Source organism: Pelodiscus sinensis, chromosome 14 (assembly GCF_049634645.1).
Source record: "Pelodiscus sinensis isolate JC-2024 chromosome 14, ASM4963464v1, whole genome shotgun sequence".
Lineage (NCBI taxonomy): Eukaryota > Metazoa > Chordata > Testudines > Trionychidae > Pelodiscus > Pelodiscus sinensis.
In genome coordinates, this window is record NC_134724.1 from 43,261,532 (window position 1) to 43,276,069 (window position 14,538).

Consider the following 14,538-nt stretch of genomic DNA (forward strand, 5'->3'; position numbering starts at 1 on the left):
TTGTAATCAGTTTCAATTTAGATTTAATATTGATAGAAATGTAACTGTTAGATTTAATATTGTAACTGTTTGAGATCTATTCACTACTCAGAAATAAATCACTTTCATTGTTAAGCTGGTTGCTTCTCTCTCTCTTTCTTTCTCTTTTGCTCACTCTTCCTCAAGAAGTATTGTTTGGCTTCCCCATTCGCTCTGCAACAACACTTCTTGAAAGCTGCTTGTGTTTTGTCCATGGCCTTGACAAAGTTCTTCATCAGACCCAGCTTGATGTGGAAGGGTGGTAACAAAATCTTCCTTGATTCAACAAGTGGTGGATGCCTTTTAATTGTTTTGTCTGATTCTAGCAGAGGCCGAGGAGAAAGCAGGGAGGATGGTTTTCCATGAATGTCACTCCCTGACTCCCAAGAGCACCGGGCTGGTAGGTAACAAACAAGACCTGAAAAAATATTATAAAATAGACCTAAAACATACTCTATAATAATAAAGAATTACAACTATCCAAAAGAAGTACATTTTCTTTGGTGTCCCTGAAAGCTATCAGTTTTCATTTGTGTGGCATGCCTGACATGCCTGAGCTATATGTTTGTTAGTTTTTAAAATGTTACCAGACTATTATTTTTTAAGTTTTCCCTTTTGTTATAAAGTATCTTTTATTTGAAAAAAATTATAAGTAACCCCAATGCACTCACCCCTCCCCCAGAGCCAGCCCCTCCCCAGCATCCCCCCATCCCAATGCACTCACCTCACCCCTACCCCAGAGCCAGCTCCACCCCCTGGACCCTCCATCCCAATGCATGCACCCCTCTCCCAGAGCCACCCCCCAACCCTCCATCCCAATACACTCACACCTTCCCCTGAGCCAGGCTCCCCACCCAGCACCCCCATCTCAATTCTCTCACCCCTCCCCCTGAACCAGGCCCCCCTGCACTGGGAGCACCCCTCCCATCAAATCCCTCCCCCCCCCCCCAAAGAGCCAGGCACCGGAGGAAGGGACAGCCAGGTAAGAAAATCTAACCTTTAAAGTTGCCGCTCCTGCTGCCCAACCCTGCTGCCTCTGCTCGCAGTGTGTAGAGCCAAGAGCACGTAGCTCCCGGGTCTCTGTTCAAAAGCGTCACATGGGCCAGAGCTGCGTGTGCTTCACTTCGCTCCCACCCCAGCCCGGTGCCCCCATAGCGTGGCACCCAGGGGCAGCTGCCCCCCCCTTTCGCTACGCCTCTGTCTTAATGCACTTCATTCATTCATGTATAGTCAAAGAAAAAAAGACAGTGACTAATGCTTACATGCATGTCTGTCATTCCCCGTATGATCACTTGGGAGAGCATGATTCGTCCTTCACTGTCGGTAGAATGTATGCACATGCCTCTCTCAGGAGCATTTCCCTTCCCATGACTCATGGAGGGTCAGACACATTTCTTCAATGGTGTAAGAGCAGGTAATTTCACAGGGAATCAGCTACTGATTCAGCCATGGTGCCTAATGTCTTCATAATCTCTTTGATAGCGATTTTTCCAGGTACAAAGAAGAAAATATGCGCCAAAAAAAGGAGAAAAAATAAAAAATAGTGCTGGGGGTACATTAATTAAATTAGAGCACGCTGTTAAATTATATTAATAATTAAGTTACAGCAAGACATTTCATGTAACTTTTACAGGCAATGGAATCAAGTGAAGATTGAATAACACCACTACTGCTTTACTGGAGTTGGACCTACTACTGGGGAAAGTGAGTATGTATCTTCCTTGGTTTTAGCTAGGTCTATTCTAAATCATTTCTGCCAAAATCAATTTTGAAAAAAATTAAGGGCAAATGGAGAGGGGAAAAAATAAACAGCAACACCCAAAAGAGCAGGTTCTTATTTACAGGTGGTTCTGCCATTTTTTAAACCCTCAGTCTTTGTTGGTTGAAATAGCTTGCATGATGGATTTATTAGCTCAAACTACAACTGACTAGATGAAGATTTTTGATTAGAGCTAGGGTGGAGGGATGAGTTGGTGGGGGTGGACGGATGAATTTCTGAGCATCTAGTGGACTAAAATTCATATGAATTTACCACCACATAAGCTGCCCTCTCACCTGTTAGTGTACTTGCCATGACTATTCTTGCGAGCTCACTTTTGCATAAAGAAGGAGGCAGTGTGATGCCTCACATGGCTAACTGGGACATATTTCAGCCTATGGCTTTCTTGTCACTTTTGCTTCATTTGAGACTTGAAGAAGAAGAAGTTAAATTTGCTGAATTCACTGCTGCAAACGGAGACCCTATTCCTCTACTCTTACTTCCATTTAGGTGTTGGTGATTGTCTACCCACAGCTTCTTGTGGGATCAGGATTTTAGATCTTGGCTTCCTGGTGTCCAAGGGAAAATATTTCATTACTAGACTCTGACCTACTATGTTTCACATTTAGAGCTTACACAAAACTATGATGTGAACAAACAGGTTCTGGCTCTATTCCCAGGCCAAAGGAGGAAGTGCTCCACCACCCAACAACTATAAAAAAAAGAGGCTAAACTTGGCTACTTTTAACGTGTATGTTTTCCCACTGCGGGATGGCAAATACCTGGTTCTAATAGGTCAAGACTGGCAGTTCATGTTCATCCCCCCTCAGATGATCAATTATTTATTGTGTTTCCAGCCACTGCCAAGCATTCACTAGTTAAAAAAAAAAGATTTATGCTCACAGCATTTTAATCCTTAGGAAACTGGCAAATCCCCATGTGAATGGTACCTGGGAAAGAATAATTATTATGAGGACTGGGCAAGACAGGAAGCGGGAGTGGTTCTGGCCGCTGGGAATGGGAGTCAGAGCCAGACTGTAGCATGGAACAAGTACTGTCACACTCTGCCTACTTCCTGCTGCAAGTCCTCATCTAGATCGAAACCTGCCTCCCTTCTCTACCGATTCCCAGCCACTCCATCTGGAACCTGCACGGGGTAGGAGAAGCGGAGGCCAGGACAGACAGTGCTCATCAAGAATGGACTGAGGGTCCAGTTGGGAGCAGACATTTGGTGCAGACAAAGAACTGACACACTGACTACTCCCCTTCCTTGTCCTAGAGCTTTGAAGTTGACACATGGCAGCTGTAGTTGAACTAAGAGAAGACTGCTGTAAGCTCTACTGAAAATAAACTAGTTCAACCTTTGAACTCTTTGTCCACACAGGCAACACTTGCTTTATATGTGAGTACATGGTTAAAATACAGTGGGTAACGCTTGAAAACTCAGACAGCACAGCACACTTTGGCCGTGTCCAGACTCAGGGGTTTTTTCGGGAAAAGTAGCCTTTTCCCGAAAAAACTTCCCCTGCGTCCAGACTCAAGCCGCGTTCTTTCGAAATTATTTCGAAAGAACGCGGCTTTTCTTTCGATGGCGGTAAACCTCGTTTCACGAGGAAGAATGCCTTCCTTCGAAAGTTCCTCTTTCGAAAGAAGGCGTTCTTCAATGTAAAGAGGCCGTCTTCGAAAGAGAGCATCCAGACTCGCTGGGTGCTCTCTTTCGAAAAAGCGGATTTCTCTTTCGAAAGATCTGCCTGCAGTCTAGACGCGATCTTTCGAAAGAGGCTCTTTCGAAAGATGCTTTCGAAAGAAGCCTGCAGTCTAGACGTAGCCTTTGTGAAACCCATGAACTCACACACATAGGCCATCTGAGAGTGAAGTCTTCCAATCTCCTTTAAAGCTAATTTGACTTTTAGTTGGGAGCTCTTTAGGAGAAGGTATCCAGCACTAGCAAAGATCTGTTGGCCCCTGCATGCAGCCTGCCATTTTTCTTGTGAAACCCCTACTCTTTTCAAGTGTCTGCACCAAGAAAATTCTAGCTCCTGAGTCCCTCATATGCGTTCTAATTGGCTTAGCCACTTTGATAATTGTTCAGACATAATGTATGAGAGCCTGTCAATCTCCTAATATTACCATTCCAATGTATTGCTCAAATGAGAACAGAGCTTTCCAACACGTAATGCATCTGCTGCACCTATTTATTGCACCAAGTCATAGCATACTGCATTGCAGTAGCAGGCTTTCAGGGGTGCGATTTAGGAGGAACTAGGGGTGTCATAGCCCACCCCCTCTACCCTGATGTTTGAACCTCTGAATTTCATACTTGAGGTATGTTTAAGCACAGTGTCCGGGGCTAGGGCATGTGCTTTAACTACAATAGAGCCTGTGCTGCTCCCAGCTTTGCTTTGGGACCGGGAGTATGCTCCTAAAGGGTACATCTACACTGCTGAGCTATTTTGGGATATCGGAAGTATCCCAAAATAGCTATTCCACATCTATTGAAGCAGCCTGTTATTTCAAAATAGATTTTGAAATAATGGGCAGCTTATTCTGACGTCCTGGTAACCCTCACTCCACGAGGGTTAAGGGGCATTTCAGAATAGCAAGTTATTTCAAAATGTGGCACTGTGTAGACAGTGCCAAATTACGACATAAGTTATTTTGAAATACACTCAAAATAAGCTACGCAATTTGCATGGTGCAAATTGCGTAGCTTATTTTAAGCTAAGGGTGCTGTGTAGACTCACCCAAACAGAAGAATAATGATAGAGATGTAGCCGTGTTAGTCTGGGGTAGCTGAAACAAAAGACAGGACTATGCGGCACTTTAAAGACTAACAAGATGGTTTATTAGGTGATGAGCTTTCGTGGGCCAGACCCACTTCCACTATTTGATCCTGTGACGGGGCACCCTCGGCCCCGTGCACTCCCGCGGACAGCCCCGCGATCCACGGGTAGGGAGGAGACAGTTATGTGATTGAGAGTTGGTGTGACAGGGTAAAAGATCCACACACAGGTTCTGATGAGGAAAGGGTTAAACTCCCCCCCCCCTCCGCCCCCTCCTGACAAGCCCAGCGTCTCTGCGATCTGCTAAAGATTCTGGGTGACCTTCCAAGTGTTCCTTGTAAGAAAGCTAACCAGCCTTTTTGACAGCCGGCAGCTGTTTCCCTCCCAGGGCGGATTAGTCATATAAACCTCCCTGAAGGGTATAATTTAGCTTGATGTTAGAAAGCGAGTAGTTACTTTGCTGCAGGAGAACAGGTATTTCCTCCACGCCTTATTTTGGAACGGTATCAGAAATGAATCTTCTCTTCACGGCAGGGCCTTAGAAGGGAAAGATATTTGATGTTGTTTCTTTTTGCTCTCAACCCATCAGCTCTCCAGAGTGTTTAAAGGAAGTGTGCTCCCAACTTGCTTGAGTTGTCCCTCCAGCCCTTCTCCCATAGCTAGGAAACACTGCTATAGTCAGATGAGAAAAGATATCTCCACATAATTTGCCCACATCTGCCTCAACCCTAATTCTGCAGATTTTCCCTGGAGTCTGTTGTGTGTCTGGCTGCTGGTTCTGTTTGTGGCTTCTTACTTAACTTAGCTCCCCCTTAATACATTCTAATTTGATACTCCTTTTCTCTTGCCATATTTCTCTCACATACAGTTCTCGGAAAACAAAGGCACCTTTGCTGACTAGTCTCTGAGTTGGGAGACACACAGAATAACTGTAGAAGCTTTGCTAACATTCCCTGCTGGTGTCTGTGGTCGCTGCCCATTATATTCAGAGCAAGTACCTTATCCTTCCATAAGAAACTAATACATCTCTGACAGGAATGCATGTGGCTGAGAGTATGTCTACACTTGCACCCTTTTTCGAGAGAGGGATGCAAATGAAGACATTCGAAATTACAAATGAAGCCGGGATTTAAATATCCTGTGCCTCATTTGATTAATCGCGTTATAGCGCTATTTCAAACTACAAAACGTGGTGCAGATGCTGTTAAGGGTGATTTTGGAAGAAGGGTGCTCTCCCGAAATAACAGCATCTACACTGTGTTTTGTATTTCAAAATAGCGCCATAACATGATTATGCAAATGAGGTGTGGGATTTTTAAATCCCGGCTTCATTTGCAATTTCGAATGTCTTCATTTGCATCCCTTTCTCAAAAGAGGGTGAAAGTGCAGACATATTCGTTAAGTTAGAAAGAAATTAGCAGCAAAGCTACTCCTCTTTGACCCCTAATAATGAGTCATGGCCAAACAGGAACTGGATGCTTCTTCCTCTTATTCCTCCATGAGGACCTCAGATATGAGAATGGCAAACGGCTTCTGTAAATGACAGACATTAGAGTCCATAGAAGACATCATAAAAGTCGGCACAGCAAAGGACTTTATATCCTCCAATTAGATACAGCATTCACATAAGCAATCATTGCTGTTAGGTACCTCTGGACTTAAGTTATTTCTTTGAGACATCCTGGGTAAACAAATTTCTTATTTTAACACCTCAGGTCTAGGTTCTAATCTGAACCTGAGTGGTGTGTGTTGCTTATGCTGTCATGTAATACAACGTCACTGAATTAATGTGGAAAGTCTATTTCTCAGCTTTCTCAGGGTGGATTAAGCTAAATCTCTTCCTCAGTTATTGGCAGTGTTTTGTGGAGGTGAGGAAGAAAAAAAATGGCTCTACTAAGTCACTCTAGACCTAGATTGCACTATAAAGTTTTACAACCCCAGTGTCAGTGCCTGGTGGCTGGCTTATCTGAACTTCTGTGGCCTAAAAGAGGTTTTGTAGACATGATATTTCACACTTCCTGGTATTGATCAGGACAGACATGATCTAAAAGAAACTCCATGGTATTTTAGTGTTTCTGTTGCACAAGCAGAGATGGGGGAGAAGGGTCAGTGATGGACAAAAGAAAAAATTAATCTGATCTTTTGCAAACTTCAGAAAGATTGGCTTTGAACCTGGACAAGAACTAACACAAGCGTTTAGGGCAGTGGTCCCCAACCTTTTGGGGCTGCCGGGCGCCCGGGGGCGGGGCCACTCACGCGCCATACATGCAGGGAGCGGGGTGGCGCATGCACCACGCGTCTGGGGTGGGGCCCCATATGCACCGCATGCAGAGCCAGATTAAGTGGAGGGCTAGCCAGGCAGCTGCCCGGGGCACCAACCTATGGGGGGCACCTGATGGCAGCGGTAAGGAGCGCCGTGCGCCCGGCTGCACAGCACCCCTTAAAGCTGCCATCAGGTATCACGCGCCCAGGACCGGGGGCTGCTCAGCACCGCGCGCCCGATTGCAGCTGTAAGGTGTGCAGCACGCCTGAGGGTGAAGCTGCACATGCGTCACACACCCGCAGCCCAGGGCGCAGGAATGGCTCAATCAAGCCCTGCTGCGCACGGGGCTTGGGGTGCAAGAATGGCTCGGGCTGGCCCTGGTCACTCGGCGGGCACACATAAATGCCCCGGCGGGTGTCATGGCGCCAGGGGCAGATGACCGTTTTGCGGGGCTCCGGGCAGCATAATTCCGCGGGGCCTCCCCTTTGCCATGGCGCATGCGCGGGGCTTTCTGAAGCGCGGGGCCCAGGGCAGCCGCCCCGTTCGCCCTGCCCTATATCCGCCCCTGCATGGTGCCCGTGGGCACTGCGTTGGGGACCACGGGTTTAGGGTCTTCAAACAATCACATTATTCCTGCTGTCTACTGCATCAAATTCTGGTCTGAAAGAAATCTCTAGCATACTATTCCAAGTGCTGTAACCAATACAAATTGATTCTCCAAGGAAAGTGTATAACTCTCATAAGGCAAAATGGCAAAATGTTTATAGAATGATTACAAATGGATTATAATTACTATAACAATCTGGGAGTGTATGGGACACTTGGAATGCTATAGACTCATGAAATGCTCAAAGACTATGGTATTGTAAGGAATCTCTCTCTGGGCTTGCTAGAGATTGTATTTCTGGCTAAACAGGTAAGGTAAGAAATTTTTCCAGCAGGTAAGACATCAGTACTGAAATGATGCAAGAAAGAAATTTTTTGAAGCTTCTTCACTCTCAAGAAACCGAAACTGGTCTGACATGGTTCAAAGGACCTAAGGTTGCATAAAGTTATTCTAGGCCTGTTTCCATGACAGGCAGAGAAAAACATGGCTTGGTTGTGGTTTGTTTGTACAGTAGACGAGCCCTAAATTTCCACTCTTTCCAAAGCCTGAAGGCCAGATGCTTATTTTCCAGTGTAGCCTTTGGACAGAGTTGAGGTGACAACTTAATTGACAAATATCTTGGAAACTGAATAATCATAGTTTCTACTGATGATTGGTACATAAAGTGCTAGTGATCAGCCTGATTCCTCCAAAACTATCTGGAGGAAATCAAAGAGTCCAACAAAAAAGCCTTAATTTGGCAGAAAACAAAACAAAATAACAAAAAATCTCTGTGGCTGTAGGGGGAAATAAATATTTCAATTTGAAAGGCCACTGATTAAAGGGTGATAAACATTGTTTAACAATAAGATTTTATTTAGACAATGAATTTTTTAACATTAAAAGCAAATTTTAAAATTTCTTTCCAACTTTTTATTTTTCAGTCTTAAATTGCTAAGCTGGATATCTTGTGTTTCTCTCTCACACAAAATATTAATACATTTTATACAGATTTTTTTTCTCCATGATAAATAAATGAATTGGGTTTAAAATGGTCATAGGTCTTGACAAAAGTTTAGGGTCTTATCAATATCCTTCTATGAGAACACGTCAAGCTCACATACAAAATTGCAACCATTGTGACTCTTAGAAACAGTGACCCTTCACAAGACAAGAAGGCAGATATATTTTGACCAGGCTATGCATGTCTATCACTCTAGAACATAAGATCGGCCGTACTGGGGCAGACCAAAGGTCCTTCTAGCCCAGTATCCTGTCTACCGACAGTGGCCAGCACCAGGTGCCCCAGAGAGGGTGGACCGAAGACAATGATCAAGCGATTTGTCTCCTGCCATCTCTCTCCAGCCTCTGACAAACAGAGGCCAAGGACACCATTTTATCCCCTGGCTAATAGCCTTTTATGGACCTAACCTCCATGAAATTATCTAGCTTCTCTTTAAACTCTATTATAGTCCTAGCCTTCACAGCCTCCTCTGGCAGTCAATAGTCATTTTAGATCATTTTAAAATCTCACCCTTCAGCTCTTAAACTCAGATTTAGGCACTTAACTTTAAGATTCTTATTTTAAAAATTTACTCTATGAATATGAAAAGTTCACAATACATTTGCTTAACCCATTGAAAATTTCCCATAGCTTTTTATTATTGAAAAGGAGGCAGTGTGGTACATAAGTGACACGGTTTATGCCACTAGGAAGTATTTAATAGAAATACAACTTTAGCCACTGATGCATCAAACATTTATGCCCATGCCTAACTTTAAGCACATGAGTAGTCCCACCGAAGTGAATAGCTTTAGCTGTGTGAATACAGTCACTTGATTAGGTGTTTGTGAGATCAGGGCCTTAATGGTGGTGGTTTTCTGTGCTGCTCATAGCATTTTTGTAAGGTTCAGATTCCCTTCTAGAAGTGGCATTGTAAAAAACAGGATTTATAAATGAGTTCAGGCAACATTTAATCTAAAGTTACAATTGCCTACAATTCAAGTGATTGAAATGATAATTTATCAGCCTGATTGAAATCTCTCCACCTTGCTGCCATAGAGTTGCCTTAGGCAACACTTAGGCTGTGTCTAGACTGGCCAGTTTTTCCGGAAAATCAGCCGCTTTTCTAGAAAAACTTGCCAGCTGTCTACACTGGCCACTTGAATTTCCGCAAAAACACTGACTTCCTACTGTAAGAAATCAGTGCTGTTTACCGAAATACTATGCTGCTCCCGTTCGGGCAAAAGCTTTGTGCAAAAGGGCAAGTGTAGACAGCTCAGATTTGTTTTCCACAAAAAAGCCCCAAGCGTGAAAATGGCGATCGGGGATTTTTTGCGGAAAAGCGTGTCTAGATTGGCACAGACGCTTTTCTGCAAAAAGTGCTTTTGCAGAAAAGTGTCCATGCCAATCTTGATGCTCTTTTCCGAAAATGCTTTTCATGGAAAACTTTTCCGTTAAAAGCATTTCCGGAAAATCATGCCTGTCTAGATGTAGCCTTAGAGTAAAAGTGGTGTCTTCTAGCAGCCACAGTACTGTAATGCTGTGCTAGTGAAATATATGCTTTAGAATAATAGCACAAAGACAAGTGAGGTAAGGCTCAAGAAAGCACACAGGGAAAGGAGCTGTGGTTATTAGACTAAGATTGAGGGGCAAACATCCTGCTTTCCATGGAAATCTTGCCTATCTGAATTCTGATTGGATCACAGGGTTATTTGTAACAATAATTTTCACTTATGGCTCTTTTTATCGAAGCATCTCACTGAACTTAGCCTCACAATATCACTAGAGTTAAGGTTTATTGTCCCAGTTTTGCAGACAAAGAAACTGAGGCACAGGCGTTAAATGGCTTTGGTCATGCAGAAGGTGAGTATAATCAGAATCTCCATTCTCCCGGACTTATGTATTCTCAACTTTTATGTCATAAAATACACAAAATACTCAAGGAACACAGGTTTTATATTTTTATTGGGTTTTTTACTCCAAGAAATACAATTACATACAATAAAATAAAACTCAATTATTTAAATTTAAATAAATTAGCCAAACTAGTTGAGGTAGTAAAAGGCACAGCTGGGGTCAATACAAATGAGTTAGCAAGAAAGGATGTGAAAAGCCACCTGCGGCATACAGTTGAGGCACAGAAAGTGAAGCATATGAAGTAGTTTGTGCTCTTATAGGAACCAGTCTGAATTCTTTGAACCTGGATTCCACTCTGGTTTTCTTTATAATCTATAGAAGGGGGAAACTTTTGAAATAGTTTACATTTGCTTGTCCACCTCTTATTTCTAAATATAAGCAACTGACAAGGCAGAACGAGGATAAGAGAAACTAGTTTATGCAATCACACAAGGCATATAATTGTGGATAACACTGCAAAAAGAAATACAAGGAAACCTTGAAATGGATATGTATACAAAACATGAGTAAAACAGAATGAATAGAGAGGGAAACAAAGTAGAAGTTAAATGGAAGGAAGAATAAAATGTGGACTTACAGTACATTTTCTGTCTGGATCTGTGCTTTTTAACCAAAATGAAAATGCTTGGTTCAAACAATGATAAAGCTTATAATATTCCCCAAGAGATTTTTTTATCTTTTGGGCCACTACTGCATCCAGATGTACCAGGAAATCATGTATACAGATCTGAGGAAGTGGGTCTGCCCCATGAAAGCTCATCATCTAATAAACCATCTTGTTAGTCTTTAAAGTGCTACATTGTCCTGCATTTTGCTTCAGCTACCCCAGACTAACACGGCTACATTTCTATCACTAGTTCTTCCAAGCATTCACTACGAAGCAGAAAAAAGTTGCAATTTTTTGTGACTTTTTAAAAAAATATAGGGCTCTTTCCCCAAAACGGGTGGCCAACCATTTTAACCAATTTGAAAATGATACTTATGTACAGATTCCACATCAATCCCTTTATCAGAGAAACAGAAGTGAGACTGTACCAGAACTCCAAGTCTGAATACTCCTGAATTGCTGTTCCTATTACATACCTGTATGAGTCCAAACAGCATCATTTAAAGCCACAGGTTTCTACAGTTAACGTTTTCTGTAAAAATCCTCCCTCTAGCCAGCGTGTCCTGGTAGGGCAATGGTCCCCAACCTTTTGGGGCTGCCTGGCGCCCGGGGCTGTGCATGTGCTAGGCGTCCGAGGCACAAGAATGACTCAGGCTGGCCCTGATCAATAGGTGGGCACACATAAATGCCCCGGCGGGCACTATGGCGCCCGTGGGCACCATATTGGAGACCACTGCGGTAGGGAGTGCTAACTCCCTGCAGCTTGGATTTGAGAATAAGCAGATCCTAAGTATGATGCACACCAACCTCGTAGTGAGAATAAGGCAGTTCCCCCAGAAGAAAAACTTTAACAAGACAATGAATGCGGCTGGATACCAGGTGAAAGCTTCTTTCCCGCTCTACAGTGGCAGTCTCCTTATTTTCTAGGGGCCTGGGTAAACCACAGAAGAGTGATGTTTCCAGACTGCCATGGAGGAAGCAACTTCTGGAGACTTTGCACCTGATTAGCACATTCCCTTCCCTTGCTTTCAAATGAAAAGGCTTTTCCTAGAACTGAACTACAGTGCAATCCGGCCAAAGCAACCATGCTAAGGAGAGGACTCACTCACAGGGGCTTTCTCCTCTGGCTGGAGCAGAGTCTAGGGAGTTGCCCGGACTCTCTCGGAGAGGCTTCCCTGTAGTCAAGATTTTTTTTTACCATAGAAAAACTCCTGTGGCTAGTCTCCGGGACGAGTCCTGTACGCGGAGGCAAGCTCCCCTGTAGAGCCAGGCTCTCTGGTCTTGCGTCCTCACAGCCCCTCCCCATACAGGGCCTTGTGCCGCAGATGCTCCTCCAGGCACTGGATTGCGCTGTCATCGACACTGGGGTCAAACTTGTTGGCGAGCAGGTGATGGGTCTGCAGCATCCAGTGGAGGTCCCCCACCCCGTACACACAGACGGCGCGCCGGTGGGCCCCCGTGCAGGGCGGGTAGGGCGCCCCCCTGCTGACATCCCCCTCCAGGTATTCCCACTTCACCAGTCTGGCCACGGCGTTGACATCGGACACCTCATACTTGTCGTTGTAGGGGACGGAGCCCGGCATGCCCGGCATGCGGTGCAGGGTGGCCCACACGTGCTCGTCGGGGCTGTAGGTGTCCCGGGACCACTCCAGCAGCTGCTGCGCCGCGGGGTTTTCAAAGAGGGCTCGCACAAAGCCCCTGGTGACCACCACGTAGGCGCTGCCCGTGAACATGGGGGCGCCGTGGGGCGGGGGGCCCTTCTCCCTGTCGGTGCGCACCACCGAGTCCCCCACGCGGTGGCTGTATTTCCAGCGCGCCCTCTTGACCGACGAGGGTTTCTCCGACTCCATGTTATTTTTCCCGTTGAGAAACTTGAGGGTCCGCACGATCTCGGCGTTGGTCTTGAGGGGGAAGTCGGTGCCGCAGGTGTTGAGGAGGTAGCGCCAGGGCACGGGGCTCCGGAGCAGCTCCTCCATGCAGTTCAGGTCCGCCTGCACCCTGGCCCAGGACGCGTACACCACTCGCTCCGTCCTGCTGGCCGCAAAGACGTTGTGGAAGCAGGAGGCGATGCGCCGCACGGCCTCCCTGAACTCGTCGGGGGACTTGAGGTCCACGTGGACGCAGTAGATGTTCTGGGGCGCGTAGATGGAGCGCAGCAGCCTCTCGAACATCTCGACCTTGTCGTGCACCACCATGGAGTAGGCGATCGGGAAATCCTCCTCCTCCTGGCTCAGGGGGGACCCGAGAAACCTCCGCCCGGCTTTGAAGAGCGCGCAGTCCTGAGTCAGGTTCAGGTAATCCCGGGGGCCGAGCGGCTCTGGCCGGCGTGTCTTCTCCAGCCTGCTCAAAAGAACCGCCTGCACCGCCTCCGCGTCCCCCCTGACGATCCGGGAGCAGTTGATCTGGCCCCTGGGGGGCAGCTTGAGCGCCCGGTAGAGCTGGTCCTTGCAGCGCTGGCTTTTGAGATGCAGCGCGTCTTCCCCCAGGTCGCTGAAGCTGCATTCCCAGGAGGAATATTTCAGCACCAGCGTGGCAAACAGCATCAGAAAGCCCAGGAGCAGCAGGCGCTGGATGGGACACGGACCCCGAAGCATCTTGGGGGAACAAAGGGGAATCTTCGCAACTGACTGGAAGTGTCTTCTCAGCGAAGCATCCGCTCCCTGAGTCACCCCGCTCCTGGCGGCAGGGTCTGGGGGATGCCGAAGTGCCACACGATGTTGGTAGCCGCTCTGGGCGAGTGTCCCCCGGGAGCAGGTGAGTGAGCCGCGGTCCCTGCCCTTGTCTTCCTTTTGTGAAGTGTTACCTGAGCTCCGTAAGGAGGCGGGACAGCGGCTTAGTCACCAGGTTGGGTCTCCCCCCACCCCCACCCCCACCCCCACCCCTGGGTGTGGAAATGCTGAGCACGGAGGCCAAAGTGCAAAAGATGAAGCGTCAAGCGGAAATGTCGAACCCTTCCTCCCACTGCCCTTGCCTGGCTTGCCCCGGAGAGCGTGGGTTGCCGTGTCCGTGCGCTGCACAGCGAGAGGAGATACAGCCTCCACGCCCGGGCTCTCAGCACTGCGAAGAGCCTCCCAGGCTGGACCAGAGCATCAAAGGGGTCCGCTTCTCTCGTGTCTCCTTCAGGAGTCGCCCCCGGATTCTCCCTCATTCCGTTTCCTAGGCTATTGCCTTGCTTAGAATAACGCAAGAACTCCTCCCCCCACAAGTAGGTTGGACAGCAGGAAAAACTTCCTAATATTCGGGGGGGGGGGGGTTGAACACTGGAATAAGTTGCCTAGGGAGGTTGTGGAATCTCCAGCTCTTTAGACAGTTAAGAGTATGTCAGGGATGATGCTTGGTCCTGCCCTGGGGCAGGAGCCTGGATTTGATGACCTCTTGAGGTGCCTTCCAGTTCTAGGGTCCTGGGATTCTCCCGCTGCCTCTCTGGCACCCTTCCTCTTTGCCCGCTCTACTTTCCCTCTCTCCCTGCAACTTTCAGAGAGCGCCCTCAACTTCTCAGGCCTCTTCTCTTCCCACCTTCCTCTCTCCCGGCTTGGTCTGAGTGATGAGTCCATCTGCGATGGCGAAGTTGTTCTCTTACAAAGCGTGTTTGCACCTTCTGA

The 14,538-nt window shown here is 46.6% G+C and overlaps 1 protein-coding gene across 1 annotated transcript; it reads right to left on the reverse strand.

Moving 5' to 3' along the window:
* Window positions 1–10,614: 10,614 nt before the first annotated feature.
* Window positions 10,615–13,742, reverse strand: GCNT3 (glucosaminyl (N-acetyl) transferase 3, mucin type). The gene has a single exon (XM_006136858.4). It carries the CDS (start codon window positions 13,528–13,530, stop codon window positions 12,226–12,228), a length of 1,305 nt encoding a protein of 434 aa, XP_006136920.2. The 5' UTR covers window positions 13,531–13,742; the 3' UTR covers window positions 10,615–12,225.
* Window positions 13,743–14,538: the final 796 nt, after the last annotated feature.